Source organism: Ambystoma mexicanum, chromosome 2p, assembly GCF_040938575.1.
Source record: "Ambystoma mexicanum isolate Mex_15411 chromosome 2p, UKY_AmexF1_1, whole genome shotgun sequence".
Lineage (NCBI taxonomy): Eukaryota > Metazoa > Chordata > Amphibia > Caudata > Ambystomatidae > Ambystoma > Ambystoma mexicanum.
Window position 1 is genome coordinate 1,350,420,531 of NC_090923.1, and position 17,807 is coordinate 1,350,438,337.

Consider the following 17,807-nt stretch of genomic DNA (forward strand, 5'->3'; position numbering starts at 1 on the left):
GGGTTGTAATGCCCCGGTGATTCTGGCAATCACAGAGGCAGAATGGTATTTCGGGTCCGGCGGCAGCCTGCCGCTGTTTCCGGCACGGCTACCGCCAGACTCAAAATGAGGCCCATGATCTACCTTGAAAGTGGCGACTCCCAACTGGTCAGGGCAAGCATGATTTCCAACTGTGCTAGCGAGGTCAGCGGAAACAAGTCTTCCTCCATCAATCGCGACAATCCAGTTGGACAAGTCATGATATGGCACAGTATGGTGATGGCAGGGCACATAAAGTTATTATCCTGAAGATTTCAGTCTTTTCTTAGAATGCCCATGCCTAGCAGATCAAGCTGTAGATATTGTCAGTGAGTCCTAGTCTCTGGTAACAAATAAAATAGATAAATAAACCTGCTGCAACAAAGAGTGATGACACTTAATCACACGAATCGTGGTTGCAAATGTACTCTCACACTTGTATCATATAGGGATATCCTACATATATAATGACTAACACATACAGAATCAGAATCGCAACTATGGCAGGGCATCAATTGGTGAATGAAAATTCCATAGTAAATTCCTGTTGATCTAGAGAATCCAAAAAAACATTACCATTAAGAGACCAACAAGGCCTACAAACTCAAAGTAATGGAACTTAAACAATGTTCTTCAAATATTTTTAAATTAGCCAAATACCAAGGACCTTTTGCTGAAGTTACTATCAACTTAGCTGACTTACCACTGTGCTCAAGTTCTTTGAAAAGAGCATAAAACAAAGGCACTGGAAGTAACTAGCAGTGTTGCTTCTTCACAAGGGGCATACAAAGACAATGGGCCTCATTACGAGCATGCCAGTCCGGGTTGTTACCGGACCGGCACACGCCAAGTCTGCGGGCGGCTGCCGTCCCTCCCACCAAGGTCAGACCTCGCAAGCAGGATGGCAACCGCCCGCAGACTTTCACGGAAGCATCGGCACAGTTATTAATTGTGCCGCTGCTTCCGTGATCCCCATTCCCATTGAGTCCTGTAGGACTCAATGGGAATGGGGATTAACTATTTACCGGCGCCTACCTTCCTGGAATGCCAGGGGCCTAATCCCCCGGTTAGTCCGGCAAGCCAGGTGCTGGTAAATATTGCAAGTCCGGTGGCAAGACTTGTGCCCAATCTTACCCTTGTCGCCCCTCTCCCCGAAGGTCTCTGTTATTACATCATCATTGTATGGCAGCACCGTTTCTGCAGTGCTGGCGGTTGCCCTGGTGACGGGCCGCTGCCCTCTTACACCTTGGAAGAGTCCGCGTGGGCGCTCATGTGACCATGTCAGCTGGTGTACGCACCAAGTTGCGTCTTGTGCGGAAACTTAAACAACGTTCTGACCCACTGCCGGGTGCTTCTGATTGACTCTGTTCTGCAGTAGCGCTACTTTACCTCATTTACTTGATCTCATTCCTGACGAATCCAGCCTGCTTCACCGACCCGTCTTTGCCTGCCGTTTCTGCCTTGGTCTATAAGCACGTTACCGGTCTTTGCTTCCCATCGGTTTGCCTCTTGCCAGCTGATTTTGCCCTTCGGATTACTAGCACGTTGACAACCCGGCTTCCCATCGGATTGCATATCGCTTCACCTCAGAGCCCCGCGGATTCGATTTCCGGATTCACCACTACCGTTCAGGTAGCGGTTCTCTTCGGTGCAGCAGAACACTCGGATCCTCCAGTGTTCGTTCAGGTACTTCCTCCATGCACAGTGTGACTAGCCTCTTCTCTGTCTCACGGCTCATTGGTAACTCATATCTGTGTGTTGTTCTTACTTATCTGTGGTTCCAGAAAACAGCTGTGGACTTCCTTGTTTTGTACGTGCACTTGGAACGCCCTGCAGTTACGTAGTGCACCAACCCGGCTCTACAGCAACACTTGTTCTGACTGGGTTAGATTCCTATACTAACCTTCCTGTTTATTATATTTGCACATTGTTGTCTCCCCTCCTCCCTCTTCTGGACACCCGGATACTCAACTCCCCTAACATTGTGCCACCTGGTAAGGGGGATTTTGTTTGGAACGCCAGATTACTGGTGCTTCTTGACTACTGGCACTTCTTGACCACCGCCACAGGGATTGACCCCATGACAGGCAAATGCCATTTGAGGTGACATTGAAACCATAAGAAAAGCCTTGATCACATGTCAGCGCCAAGCTGATTTAGATGCATGTCCTAAATCCCAGATGTGACGAGCATCGGCTTTATAGTGCTTATCATCATACAATATTTACATACAATATTTAAATCGCCCTTGCAGTTATCCGCAAGGGACAAGAGTCTACTTCGGACTGAGTACCGTAACACAGGAAAAGGGCCTTGAAAATGACCATGAGGTCGAAACATGTGTCGGCTGTGCACATCATGGAATAAACTTGATTTCTGCAACATATTGTTGGCAAAATTTTACTATTTTATCCAATTTGGATTATTCCAGTTGTAACTATTTTTTAGATTTAATATCCTGAGCGCGAGTCACCCTTTTTCAGGCTCAAATCTTACCTTCACAGTTTCCAAACCCTTGCTGGGTGGGTTTGGTGAAAGGGTGTTCGCTGCCGGCTTTGAACATTACATTTCAACCTAGAGTGGTCATTAGCGCACGGATTCTATATCAAACCCATCGATTATATTAATCTTAAATTACATACTTGAGCCCACCTTCTAAAAGCAAAGCAACCCCAAAGGCATTTAGGGACAACAACCAATAGCAGCCTTCACCAATTACGAGCTGTAGCTACACAGCCTCATTGGAAGACATAACTAGAGGGAGTGGAAGGAGTGGAGGGTGTTCAGAAAGAGAACCTGGAGCTGCATGGTTGGAGGAGAAGACTGTTAAAGTGGCTGGCAAGGGGAGAAGATTGGAGGAAGGAGAAACTGGAGTGAAAGAGGAAGTTGGAGATACCTGAGAGTAGAGTGGAAGAGAAGGCTGGTGAGTGAAGACTTAAATGGGAAGAGTTTGGAGAGTGAGAGTGGTATTGCGAGGAAAGAGGTGTTAATATCAGAGACACAGAAGAGCTGTGTTGGTATTACTGTGAGGAAGGAGGTGGTAATATCAGAGAAGATGAAGGATGCAGAGAATGAGGATGGTATTGTGAGGAAGAAGGTGGTCATATCAGAGAAGTGAAAGGGTTTGGAGAGAAGGGGTGGTATTAAGAGAAAGAAGGCGGTAACACCAGAATGCAAAAGTGATTCTAAGGAGGTGGACGTTTCAGAGATGGAGTATATTATTGCAGAAGAAGAAAAAGAGGTGCTAACATCAGGTAGCAATAGTGATTCTGAGGAGGAACTGGGACGTTCAGAGATGCAGCGTACTATTAAGGAAGATGAAGATGTGGTAACATCTGGAGACATATGTGGTAGGTGGAATGAAGCAACAATGAGAGCGGAGTAGCAGTAGCGTGGCAAAGGTGGTAGCAGAGTCTCCAAGTGCTACTAAGGAGAAGGTGGGGCCACAACAGGTAGAGAACGAGTTATTAAGGAGGTGGTGGAAGTAGCAAGAGGCTGTGAAGGACGATCACAGGAAAATGTGATAACAGAAAGCAGAGGTGGTGCCAAGATGCAGGTAGTAACATCATAACTGAAAGGAGATGGTGGGGACGAAAAAAGTGTGGATTTGACAGAAAGATGATCGGAGGAGGAAATAGTTAGCTATCACAGGAAGGTTCCAGAGGGCTACATTAGGCCATGGCAGGCACAAAGGAGGAGAACCGAGAGTGGTATGAGACGATTACTCAGGAGTAGATGGAGAAGGGCCATATTCAGAAGACCACTGATTCAAGCAAGGAGTCTAGGGATTGTATACTTCTCTTTCTCAGAGGTTGCTCCAAGCAAACTCCTCGAACTGTCCCTCCAATTGAAAGTATTGTTGGCAAGCCTTAATCCCTGTAGTTCAGGATCCCCATAAACCCACACCTAGCTTTCACCAGTGACAGGGTTCAGGATTCCTTAAACTGCAACCCCAGAAAAGCAGTTCACAGAGGAGATAATCTTGCAGAAATGGTAAAAGTCTCATGTTGCTGGGAGAGACTCTAGTGATTGAAAAGAAGGGGGCTTTGCAAAACTTGGGGACTTTTTAATGTTTGTTTTTGTTTTCCATAATTAAGAAATTATTTATTTTAACTCCTGGAGTGAGAATGCTCAAACCGACATATTATTTAGTTTAAAACCCCAAGGTTAGGAAGTGAAGGAAACTTGCATTGTTTTAACGTAAACAAATCTGTCAAAACATACATCCTATCTTGTGACTGTCCCAGTCATAGGTACATGAGCGAGTGCTACAGATTCTCAAGCATATAGTACTAGAGGGAGCCTCCAGGGTATTTTTGAAAGTGAAGATTTGTTGGGGGTCTCTAGTTTTCAAATGTTCTATTTCAAATTTATCAATCACTCAATAAACATAAAATGAGATGTTGGCTTTCGGTTAAAAAGGCTGTTTCCCAATTGTCAGTGACTGGAAATCCGAGATTTTGCCATACACATCAAGGGAGACAAGAGGATTGATTAGTTATACAAAACTAGTAGTTCCAAGTATTTTAATGTGTATATTCAGTCATTATGTAGTAAACATCTTGATGAAAAAAGAAACAATAGTGTGCATATCTTGAAATTGTGAGTATCTATTTTAAAAAATATTTCACTTGAGATTCAGCTTGAGAAGAAAATCAGTCTAAGATTACTAGGTTTACGAATGTCCTTATCCGTATCTCGGGAGGATAGCACAGGGGCAACGTGCTCACCTTGGAAGCAAGACGACAAGGAGCGACAGAGGTTTAATCCCCGGGTCCGCGATTAGAAACCTCTGTGTATTAAGCGCGTTATAAATAACCTATCATAATTAAGAAGTAGGTACAATCTGGAGATGTTCTATGTTTACATCTATTAGTCATTGAGGTTTGGCTACCATGAGCTTCAATTTTCACATTTTATTACACGAGACTGATACATCTTTGATCTTGGAACATCAAGGCTAATTATAATTTACAGATATTGCAACTTGTTTAGTAACTTCTGAATTAAAATTTTGTTAACTGTTGACCCTTTGCTGATGCTGACAGTAAAAGAATTGACACATGGATAATACTCGCCTTATTGTCTTGATTATTTTCATCTCTAAATTGGGCAAAATGTTCGCGGATATACAGCCAGCAATAGGCCTCCTATAAAGTAAAAATCCAAATCTTACCAAGCCAAACAAGATGTACAAGTGTATCCAGTCCTTGAATCTTCTCAATGATGTTGTTGTCCAGCTGCAGCTTTGTAATGTTCTTAAATTGCCAGAGGTTATCGATCTTCAAGATATCTAAGGCGAAAAGAAACAAATATGAGCGCCAACTCAGGTCAACTTTCAATTAACTATCTCTAGATATTGGGTTGTGTCAACCAGGGGTGAGCAGGACACGATTCATCCATTCCATCCATCATCTCTCTGGCTCCCTGTTATTGAATTCTGCCATTGAGGGTGAACAGTATTTTGAGTTTCTTCCTCAGGGTTCAGGCAATCTCCTAATCTGACCTAATTTTGAGCGAAAAACATTTATATAAAGATCTGCTCGGCTCATTGTTTGCAAGGTTGCAGTATGCATAACACAGTGGGGAGAGGCATGGAAGCCTGCAGCTCAGACTGTCTCACAGCATGCACTTTAGTCCCTTGCACTTCGCTTCAGATGTGCATATGCCGAGGTGAACAGTATCATCTGCTCCCCAGACTTCCCTGACACCATGAAATATTGATCAATTCATGCAAGGTGTACTGATTAACGTGGACTCTACAACAACACTCAAAAGAGACTATAGACTACTGGTTAATGCAAACTAAGACTGGTCCCATCTGATAATATCCCTGCAAAAATTTCGCCATACAAGAATGGCACTGTTTTTTTGCAGCATTATTATCCCATGGAACCTCAACCCCCACATTTTTTTTAATGCAGTCTGGTACTCCCCGCTACCATTTACCTCATATATTATCCCACTAAATAATGTTGCCTATGCCGTTTCCCGGCGACTATACGTATGGCAATATTATTTTTTTAACAAATTGTATTTATTCAGCAGGAGCATATATCGGTTACAACAGTTATAATCACGACTGTGCTTTTGCTTGCATAACATCGTTTAGTGTTCAACCATTGTTAAACTTCACAATGGTTCGCTTGCAGCCACGGTTTTACCATTTTCCCCCAATAAATGTCCCATACCCCAACAATTACCCTCCCCCACCCCTTTTCCCCAACTTGAGTGGTTTCAATGTCCTTTCCCTGATTGGAGGTTTAAGTCCGGTCCTTGTGGGTAGACCCTTGCCTGTTTTCTCAGGTTTAGCAAACATGAACGTTCTTAAGAAGCATCGGTTTGTGGAAGAAAACTTCTCTGTCCTTTACGAACTCCTGTAAGGGATTCCATACTGCCAAGAATCTCAGATATTTACCGGCTTTTAGGGCACATATTTTTTCCATTGTCATGACCCCCCCAGATCTTGACCCACCACCAGGCTATTATCGGGCCCACTTCGTTTTTCCATCCTTGCGTAAGTGTCATTCTCGCTGCCATCAATAAGTGTGTGATAAGGGTAGCGGTATGCCCTGTTGCTGCGTATGTGCCTTCCAACACCGTCCCCAGAAGGACTACTTTTGGTGCCATTGGCAGAGTCACTCCCGTTATCTCTTTTTTGTGCCCCAGTACATCTTTCCAGTACATTACAGCTTTCGGACATGTTCACCACATATAATAGAGGTCTCCCCCTCCCACCACATCATCTCCAGCAATCCGGTGGGTATTTTGTATTGATTTTATGTAGGCGATAGGGGGACATGTACCACCTTTAGCACAGCTTGTAAGCCAACTCTTTAACCGCAGTACATTTGGAAGACCTATGTGCCCTCATCCAAATCTGTCCCCATTCCTCTTCTGTGATCGTTTCTTCTATGTCTTTCTCCCAGTTCACTTTATACAGAAGATTATCCCCCATTTGCGCTTTGTCTAGCAATCTATATATTCTGGCTACCCCTCTCACAGTCGTACCTTCCTGCATGGTCCGTTCGAGTCCGACTGGAGTTCTAGTGCCTGCCCTCTTCATCGCTGGCTGGGAGATCCAGTGTCTAATTTGTGTGTATATATATATATATATCTTTCTTCCTCCCCTATACCAAATTTTTGTTTGCATTCTTCGTTTAGGAGGGGGGCCCCACCCTGGTACATGTCTGCTAGGGTCAGCGCTTCCACACCTGTCCATCCCACCCAGAATTTCGTTGTAAACCCAGAGTGAAGTCAGCATTATGTCCTAGTGGGGACCCAATCCCCACCAGATTTTCTTCTTCCCCAACGCTTTGTCCCAACTACTTCGGAACTTCCTAGCGGTTACCATTAATTGACCCCCCTGTTTCACAGGTTCACTGTTGAGGGTGCATAGTGCTTTCAGAGGGATAGTAGTGGCCGCTTGCTCTATCTCATACCACCCACTTAGTCTGTCTTGTGCCGCCCATTTCAACATTGGTGCTAAGTGTACCGCCTGTATGTACCTTTCTATGTCAGGGACCCCCAGGCCTCCGAGGAGGGTTGGCTGTGTCAAGATTTTCTTTTTTAGCCTTGGTTTACCTTGCCATATGAAAGTGAATATCGCTGTTTGTAATTCTTTGGTCATGCTGGGCGGTATATCTACAGGTATCGAGCTCACCACGTAAAGCATACAGGGGAGGAGGGTCATCTTTACCGCTGCAATTTTTGCAAACCAGGACAATTCTTGTGTTTCCCATCTGTGCATATCGTCTTGTAGTTGCTTCCAAAGGGGTTTAATATTTGTCCCGTACAGGTTCCTGATGTCTCTTGTTAAGTTTATACACAGGTATTCTACGGTCTCTTTTTCCAACATTAGAGGGTGTGTTTTCTCCAGTTCAGTGATCGCCTCAGCCTCTTCCGCTATGTTTAGTGCTTTTGATTTGGCGTAATTTATGGTGAACCCTGATATTCTGGCGAACTCTTGTAATTTTAGCATTATTCTGGGTAGTGTGTTTTGGGTGTCCTTCATAAATACCATAATATCGTCTCCATACAATGCAATCTTATGTGTTACTTTCCCACATGCCACCCCTATAACTTCCGAGTCTAGTCTGATCTGATCTGAACCGCAAAGGCTCCATTGCCATTGCGAAAATCAGAGACGAGAGGGGGCAGCCCTGACCTGTGCCTCTCCTTATTTCAATCTGTTCCGAGCATTGTCCGTTGATCAGGAAGCTGGAAGAAGGCATTTGAAAGTTTGCTAGCACCATCCCTGTGAAATCAGGCCCACACCCGAACCCCTCCAACACCAGTTTCAAATATTCCCAGTCTATACTATTGCATGCGCGTCTGGCGTCTAGTGCGGCTACTGAAAATCATTGCCTCGTTCTAGTTCCAAGGTTAATAATGTCAATGGCCCATCAGACATTGTCTTGTGTGTGCCGCCCTGTGATAAACCCAGCTTGGTCTTCATGTATGATTCCTGGGAGGGCCTTCCCTACTCTGGCTGCCAATAGCATAGATCTTTGCATCAGTGTTTAAGAGTGCTGTGGGGTGGTAATTGGCAAAGTCAGTGGGGTCTCTCCCAGGTTTCAGGATTAATATCGTCGTGGATTTCCACATATGCGCTGTGATCGAACCTTTCTCCCTGATGACGTTGAAGAGCCGTGTAAGTGGTGCCAGCAATTGTGTGCAAAATGTTTTATAGTAGCCGTTTCCTAACCCGTCGGGGCCTGGAGTTTTATTTGCTGGCAATGCTGAAATTGCATCACTGACCTCTTGGGCCATTATCGTACCGCCTAGTGTGTTTCTATCAGCCTCTGTGATCAGGGGGAGGGTTGTCTCTAACATGTAGGTTCCCTGACCTTCGGGCACCAGGTTTTATCATTTCAGCAGTTCGTCAGGGAACCGCACCATTATTTCTTTCTTCCCTTTTTCCTCCGTACATGTTTCCCTCTGACCATTTTTAAACTGAATTATGTAATTGCATGATCTTTGTTTCTTTAGTTTAGCTACTAGGAATGTGTTTGCTTTCCCTCCATGTATGTAGTATGATTGTTTTGTGTCCAGTAGTGTTTGCGCTACCCGATCTGCTGTGTGGGCTTCCAGCTGGGCTCTAATATTCCTTAGGGCTCATAGTGACTTTTGTGTTTGTCTGGTTTTATGCTGTTTCTCGGCCTCATTTAGTTCCCTTTTGAGTTTTTGTGTGGTTAGGGCTCTCTGTTGTATGCGGCCCCTTGTGAGATGAATTCTCCCTGAACTACCGCTTTCCCCGCGTCCCACACTGTCCCCCAGTCTGTCTCCCCATTATCATTATCTTTCAAGTAGTTATTTATTGCTCCCTCCATGTGTGCTTTGAGTGCGATGTCCCTTAATATAATCTTGTTTAATCTCCAATGAGATTGCCTCCCCCCTCCTCCCTGCCCACCTCAACCTCCATTCCTTGTTTTCTTCCTGGAAGAACCTCCATGTCTCGATTACCCCCCAGGTCTTGAAAGTAATGTGCCCAATGCCTGCCTGTTTTTCCTATCTGCAGCTGTTCCTGGGAGTGTTTTGTCTAGTGTTGGGTACATCACACATTTAAATTCCCTGCCTATCAATACTTGACCTTCGCACCAGCCTCCCAGTTTCTGCAATATCCCAGTTATATATGTGTCCTGTTTCTCGTTGGGGACGTACAGCGCGATTATTGTGTAGGTTTGCCCCTTGATTGTGCCCTTGAGCCCCAGGTATCTCCCTTCTGGATCTTTGAGCAGGTGTTGTTTCTTGAACCCCAATTCTCGATTCAGCTATATGGCCACCCCTCTCGTCTTTTTCCCACTAGAGGCATAACATTGGTGGGGGAAAGCTCTATGGGCCATCTTATTTTCGTCCCCAGGGAATATGTGTGTTTCTTGAAGGATCCCTATTGATACTTGCATCGCTACCAATCTCCCAAGAATTGACAGGCCTTTCGTTGGTGCATTCAGCCCCTGTACATTCAGGGTTAATATTGTGGCTTCAGCCATTTGGTATGGTCATGGTTACATATTGCTCCCCGTCTCTGCCCTCCTTCCTTGTTAAGTTCCTAACCTCTGGAGTTCTGTACCCCCCTCTAATTTTTTTGGACACAAAACCAGCTGTTAACTCTCCCTCCTTTCTTTTCCCCACCCCCTCTCCCCTTCCTCCCCAATCCCTTCCCCCCTCCCTCTCCCCAACTTTTCATTTCCCCTGTGTCCCCTTTGGCCCATTGTGGCCAGGGTTCAGCGGAATCCCCCCTGGCATCAGCCCTGGGCGTTGGGCCAAGGTCCCGCCCAGTGTTCCCTTGCGCCAGGATATTTTCATACCCGGAGTTGGATTCCAATTTGTGTCGCATTCCTACTTCTGTCCGGGCTCTCAGTCTTTGCATCCTGAGACCTTCCCTCTTCTTCCGGGTCATCATAGTAGTCTAGTTTCTCAAGTGCTTTGTCTGGAATTCCGAATCTGTCCGGGTCGCTCTTAGTTCTTGTAGGGACCAGTCAGTTTCGATTTCCTTCCGTTCCTCATCTTCCTTTCGGTTGTCCATTCCCATGGGCTGTTTGTGTCCTTTGCTTCGGGCTGTGCTCCCTCTGGTTCCGGTCCTCATCCATGTGTCAAAGGGATTAGTCCCTCTTCACATGTGCTAATTTGCTGCAATTTGCCTTCCATGGTAAAGGTCAGTCCGAAGGGAAATGCCCATTTGTAGGATATGTGCTTTGCCATTAGGGCCTTCGTGACCAGTTGCATTAGCCTTCTCTTGTGAAGTGTTGAGAGCGCCAAGTACGATGGATACGACTTTCATTGATCGTCCGATCTGTGTGCGACCTTGCGGCTCTGAAGATGCCTTCATTTTGATTATACGATGACAGAGCTACTAACACATCTCTGTGTCTCGCCCCCGGTTCCTTCCTCTTGGGACCCACTTGGTGTATTCTACCGATCAGGATTCCTTCTGGTCGGTTACCGTTTAGCAGGCTGCTAAAACAATGCTGCATGGTATCCTTCAGGTCGTTGTCCATCACTGATTCCGCGAGTCCTTTGACCCTGATGTTGGATGTGCAGGATCTGTTTTCAAAGTCCACGGCCTGTATTTCCAGATTGTTCGTTGCTCTGGCCACCTGTTCCAGCAAGACACTACACTGTTTTGATTCTTCCGCCATGCTGGAGAGGCCATTCTCGACCACGTCCACTCTCTCCCCCAATTCATTCATCTCCTTTCTGACCTCTTGTAGGGCTGACTTCAGTTTCTCCTTCATTTGCCCCATTTGGTCCTGGAATGTGTTCATCAACCTGGTTTCCATACCTTTTAGGCAGTTCAGCAGTTCCTCTTAATCTGTTGCCATCTCAGTGGGTGTTTGGTTTTGTTGGTGTCTGGTTCTTTAGTCCCTTGAAGTGGTGAGATTGTTGGGGCTTCCTCCAGTTGTCTCTGCCTCCAGCGCCTCTCCAGTTGTCTCCCTTAGTGTTTTGTTGTCCCTTTAGCTTTCGATGGGGCACTTCTGGGCTTTACCCCTGGCATCGGGGGCTCTCTGAGCAGAGCTTGCAGGTTGAACTGGATTGACCCCAGCCGGCCCATAAGACTGGGGGTCTCCAAACAGCCCTTTAAAATGAGCAGCAGCACCCTTGAGATAGATGGGGATGCAGATTCGTAGTCTTGCATCAAATAATAATGACAACTCAATAGTTTGGCAAAGGGAGTCCATTTAATGACCAGTCCAAAAAACGGGGAGTTCAATGAACATCAGCAACCGCTTGATCTTCCTTCTCTCTTAAACTCTGATTAACATCAGAAAAACTACAACATTTATACCAAAAACTCATCATCATTGACGTTATCTTAAAAACCTAACATTCAACTTGATTGGTTATAGGAAGGTAACTTTAACATAGGTACTATATCTGTATATGGTAACAGGGAGAGTGGATTTGATAATGTCAGGTAGGGCAACTAAGCCCTTCCTTCGAACTGGCTACTGTAAACATCACTAAAAGTACGACATCCCATTGGCTCTACTCTCTATAGGACCCCAGATTACATGGTCCACTATGATTGGGTTGGCATTGATCCCACACATTCTTTTCCACTTGTGCTTAGCAGCATGCACAATAATTGGCCAGGTGCAGGGAGTAAGCTTGAACCCCAGCTTTCCTTCAATTTATGTGGCAACCATTCATCACCTCAGTGGCCGTGTGTCAGTTACTGCTTTGTAATTTGGCCTCAAGTCTTCCTCTTGGTCTGAGAAAGTTAAGGAGGATAGGTACGACGAGGCTCTATGCGTAGGTGTGAAAGTCTCATCCGTTTCTGCCGCCTTGCCATGTGACTAGGTTACCGTGAAATCGGCCGCTTCTTCATGCAGTTTTGTGTATTTGATTTAGTTCTGTCAGTCGTATACCATCTGTGGCTTATCTCAACCTTGCTGAACAGGAGACTTGGTTATTCTTCTCTTTAACTAGAGGCATTGCTAGTCTATTCCAGCCTGATACGACCTTGGCCTCTTTGCAGGGTTATATTAAGCAGGGTTTCTCTCCGTCTTTATTCCTTGATTTGTTTCTACGGGCCTCTCCTCTTGAGGCCTTTAGAAACCTCTATTCAATTCCGCTCATGTGCGCAGTGGATTTCCACTTATCTATAAAGTGCTTTTGAGGTAAATATATTTATAGTTGGCGCTTGCCACAATCTATTTTTCTACTAAGTGTAAGCAAGCTCCATGATTTCTTTGCTTCTTGCTGTTTTTTGCGTATGTACATGTTTTAACTGACTTAATGTCTCAATCGGGCCTATGGCATAAGGTTCTTCATTTTGAGATCAACTGTTTCCCCTTAGGCTCAAGATGTCACTTAACCATGGTCTTTCGTCTCTTTATCAGCATTCATAGGTCACTGTATTCTGTATGTGCGTCAGTCTGGTTTCTCATGACGTCACCAGTCGTCTACTTTTAGTATCTTCTTGGTTTCTTCGGGTATTCCGTTCTGACAAACGTTCTTTTGTCGTGTCTGTCGATATGGATTTCACAGTGGGCACCTTACTATCCATGTTTGCTTAGGTGTCGGTACTTCAATGTTATTCCGATAGGCGCTGGGCAGAGCCCGACTGCGGCTCTCTGCTGGTTTAACTGTTCTCCATACGTCACATATTTTGGCGTGAACGTTCCTGGCACTTCAAATGGGGTGGCTGGACTGTGGATGATGCCTGCCACTTCCTCTTCACTCCCCTCTCTGGGCGATTCATCAACCACTCTTACTGCTTTCTCTGCATTTCGCTGCCTGTCATCCTCTGAATCTAGACATCTGGATCTGCAGAACTGTTCCTTTGGGGTCCATATCTTTATCACTCCCTTTAAACATCCTGCTGTTCTTACGTGCTCGTCTTTATTCCATGTCATTAGTTGACATTCTCCACTTGGATTGCAATAGATACATTTTCCTACATATTTTCTATGTCTCTTTGGATACCAAAACTTTGTTCCTTCTAGTGCATAAATGCTGGCTTTCACAAAGTCTCTTATTTCTTCCATCAGTCAGGTCCTTAGGTTTCCATCCTGACTCGACGTCGATCATGATTTTCATTCCTATGGCCTTTTTTTGCAATTTTCTGGCACTGAGAGATTATCTTGATAACACAGAATCCAAGCAATATCATCACCAACAGGGCTCCTATGAACTTGAATGCATCTGCCATCCATTGCGGAACCCATGAAAACAGTGATGCAAACCAACTGTCATCAACAACTTTGTCAGCTTCATCAATCATCTGATTCTGTAGTTTTGTCAGCATACCTATGGCTTCTGTTAAGGTTCAATTTTCGTCATTGTGAGATGGTATAAATGTGCAACACGATTCTCCGATTTTTGCATAAACACCTCCATCCATAGCTGTGATCATGTCTAGGACATATATGTTCTGGAGAGTCATTAGTCGGATCGCTCTTAATTCTTCTTTGATTGCATTGAAACCCCTTATTGTGGTGTTGATGGTCTGCAGTAATTCCCATCTGGTCATCTGCAACCATTTAGTATTTGCTCCAACCTGAACTCTTGGCATCAGGATTGTCGTGAATACTGATGAGGTAAAGCTGAACAGCCTGTGTTTATATGGTATTGCATGAAAGGCTTCTTCTGGCTTGACAGAGAAGTAGGTTTCTCTCTTAATTCGGCTCATCAGTTCCAGTTTCAGGAAACTGTTGATATTCAGGTCACCTTTTGGGATCACCAACTCTGGAACATGGACATTTACCAATGTGCAAATTCCTCCCCGATCTTTAGGCAGTCTGATGTAGGCTTTTGATCCACAAGCCCAATGATCCATGATTACTGCTGTTCCATGCATCATTCCTGTAGCGTCGAATATTCGTCCACAGTTCCGATTTTCTCCCATTTTCCTTGTACCATTGTTTCCGAAGCACAGTTTGGAATTCTCCAATGGCACTATCTGTAGGGGTCCTCCTCTGTCTTCGACCCATGTTAGCAGTTTTGCCAGTCTTGGCCATAATGGTTTGCATACCCTCTGTGCATTTTCAACAGTTTCCTTATAGTGTCCAATTATCATCCATGCTCTGCAGATCACTACTCCTTTCTCCCATCCGTCTGGTGAGAGCACTGTTCCCCAGATTTGCATCTGACCTCTGTTCTTCCATCTTTGCTCTTCTTCTGGAGATTTCCCTTCAACGTTCAGTTTTTTGTTTGTTTCTCTTCTGATTTCTGCTCCTTTAACTCCAGGTTTTTCATTTCTTATCACAATGTTCTTTGTTTTGCCGTTGTTTCTCGTCTTTATGTCTTGTACATAATAATCTTCATTTGGATCAGTCCCTTCAGTTGCCCACTTGAGTGAAGCATAACTTCCCATTAACTGACCTCTTGTCTTGTTAATGGGAAGACATTGCTGTATGTGTCAGACAGTGTGCTGTCTGCACATCTACTTCAACAGCTACAAAGATTTTTGACTTCCCCATACTGTAAGGTAGGAGTGCACACACAAAGCATTCTTCCTCTGAAGTTTGTCTTCCCACTTCCTTCATGTGTTGGTACCATATGTTGTTTCCCAAGTGTGCTGTGCTGTCCAAGTAAGTGTTCAATTCATTATTGTCTTCTTGTATGCTCCTTCAAATTCTTAAGGTCTTCCTGTAGTTTGCTATAACCACATCCTTAAACGCATCTGTATAGCTTCTTCTTGCTGGAGGATTCCCAGGTATCTTCATCAATGATCCAGGCATTTTCATCTGTATTATTTGAGTAGGAGAAAGTTCAGTGAGTCTTTCTTTATCCCTTTGCCTCTTTCTGGCAATAGCTATAAATGGCCATGTTGACTCTGCTATCATTTCTGCACGTGATTGTCTTGTAGGCCTTGTGCTCGTCCCTTGGATCAGGCGTGCTCGTCAGTGCTGTCTCTGCTCGATCATTCTCGAGAGTCTTTTGTCTCCTTAAAGGTTTAGTTTTCTCCATTTGTCTCAACTTCTCTTGATGTGGAACTTCTTATTGTTGTTTGTCTAAGCATCTCCCCTTCTCTGGAATGTGATTCTGCAGCTGTTAACACTAGAGCAGGTGTGTATGTACTCGTTATTTGTGTATGTGTACCTTCCCTCAACCCCTACTTAGGTTTACTTTGCAGAGCCTGTCTTTTGTTACCCCAAGTTTCGTGTGTGTGTGTGGCATTATTTTTCACATCCATTTCAAGTTCAGTCACTCTGTCATTCTCGCTAGGAACTGGAATGACTATGTAAGGTCTGGGTTCCTTTGTAGGTTGCACGCGTACATCATTAGGTGGGTGCACGGGAACCTGAACACTCTGTGCACCAATGAAAAATGCAGATCTAATCATCAATACAGTAATATGATAACGAATATTATACACATGTAAATAATGCACTTATACATGAGTTTACAGCATTCGTTTCTTTGTCTATATGAACGTCTCTCCTCATGAGGGAGGACAACGCTACTGCTCTGGTTTCCCATCTCGATCATTTAAAGAGCAAAACCAACTTTTAATACATGCTAACATTTGCCATTTTCATCTGGATTTGCTGTCTCTGGGTGCAGGTTACATGTGCTACCTGCTTTTCCTTTTTGTCTGATTAATATACTGTCTCTTGTCTGTAGAAACATGTCCTTTTCTAACAACAAAAGTTCCAAACGAGGCAATAAGTTCAGCAAGTATTTTAATTTGCGTGTTCAAAATAGAGCAGTTCCCAGTCAATGTCTCTTTTCTGTTTCGCTCCGGATGACATGCCGTTCCTTTTTGTCAGCATAAACAAAAACCCAAAGTCCTTGGCAACACCTTCCCGACCAGTCCCTCGAAGAAAAGTTTTACGATCTTCTCCAGTGATTCTGCTGCTGGTTATAAAGTTCAACCTGCATTATGATACCATGCAGGAGCAAACTCATCTGTACAGAGTTTGCTGGGTCTCTAATGAAAGTGGGGACATCAGCACTGGCATGTCTGCCCACAAGTTCTGGAAACTCTTCAATTAAGTGAAAGAAAACGTTACTAGGTAGTCTGCTATCTTCTTGTGACAGGGACATTTGTCTTGTCCTCGCTGTATTCCGGAAGCAAAAGGAACTGCTCTGTAATCACTGTGAGCAGCCTTCTGTTTGTCTTTTTGTTTTCAGGGTCTTGAAGAAACTCTGTTATGCTTGTAATTCTTCCCACCAATGATGGGTATGACCTTAATACTAACTCGAAATAGATCAGAATGTCTTTGGTGAGGTCACTATTGCGTGACACCATGAGTAAGTCCAAATAAGGCTTCTGTATCAAACGATTCAGGATACTGTATTCTCTTCCAATTTACGTATGCTCGATCAAAATCTGGCATATCTTTTCTTTTCAAGGCTTCGTTGTGCCTCAGTCCAAAGTCCAAAATCAACAAGCTACTTTTGTGGCTTCCGTGCAATTCTTCTTCACCCTACAACTAGGATGTGTCCGTGTTTTTATGTCCCTTTTTTCTCTTATTTTGCTCAAAGGAAGTGTCCAATTCACGCCACAATTTGCACAAAATGTTCTTTGTCTCTGCTTTACTGGTCATGCATCCTTCCTCGTCATGGATCTCGTCTGCATGTGCTGTGGTTCTTCCCCGTTCTCTGTAGTCTCTACGCGGCGGGGTGCGGGCAGAGGGCCTTCTCAGATGTATGGCTTGATGTCGCCCAGAAAGATCCAAGCTTTCTCAGATGTATGGCTTGATGTCGTCCAGAAAGATCCAAGCTCTTCTTCCCTGTAGTTTGACTGCAGAGGGTGTGACGTCTTCCACTTTAAAGGGGCCGTTGAACCTTGGCTCGTCCCACCTTTTTCTTGTGTGGTTTCTCACCAGGACTGTGTCCCCAGGGAAAATTGGTGGAACATGTAATTTCTGAACTTGATCTGTTGTAGTATCTCCTTCTGTGTTCTGTGCTGCCCTACACCCTTCTTGTCGTCGCTGCAGCTGTCCTGAAATTACAGTAAAACAAGATATCATGCAATTCAAACAGTTTTGCATTTCCAATCCTAACACTTCTCTGGGCATCACATCTAGCTAAATTTTGAGGTGTTAATGGCCTGCGCATCCTTCTGCCTGTCACGATTTCGTGCGGCGTGAGATGATGGTCAGAACCAGGCTGGTTTCTGAGTGCATACAGTGCCAGTGGAAGACAATGTAGCCATCCCTTCTACAGAGTAAGCTTCAACTTGACTATCCCTTTCTTTAACAAGCTGTTGAGCCTCTTGCATATGTCATTCCGTTATAGATGATACGCCGAAGAAACCTTGTGCTTTATACCAAGCAAAAAGCTAATCTGCTCAAATACTGCATTAACAAAATAAGGACCATTGTCTGACCTCA

At 44.6% G+C, this 17,807-nt stretch overlaps 1 protein-coding gene across 2 annotated transcripts in view; it reads right to left on the reverse strand.

Moving 5' to 3' along the window:
* The window catches only part of DRC3 (dynein regulatory complex subunit 3), a 742,340-nt gene that overhangs the window by 520,979 nt on the left and 203,554 nt on the right, over positions 1-17,807 (reverse strand). For both annotated transcript variants that reach the window (XM_069645719.1, XM_069645718.1), the window contains exon 3: positions 5,195-5,311. In XM_069645719.1, coding sequence (XP_069501820.1) covers positions 5,195-5,311 — 117 coding nt within the window. The remainder of the gene's footprint in view (positions 1-5,194; positions 5,312-17,807) is intronic.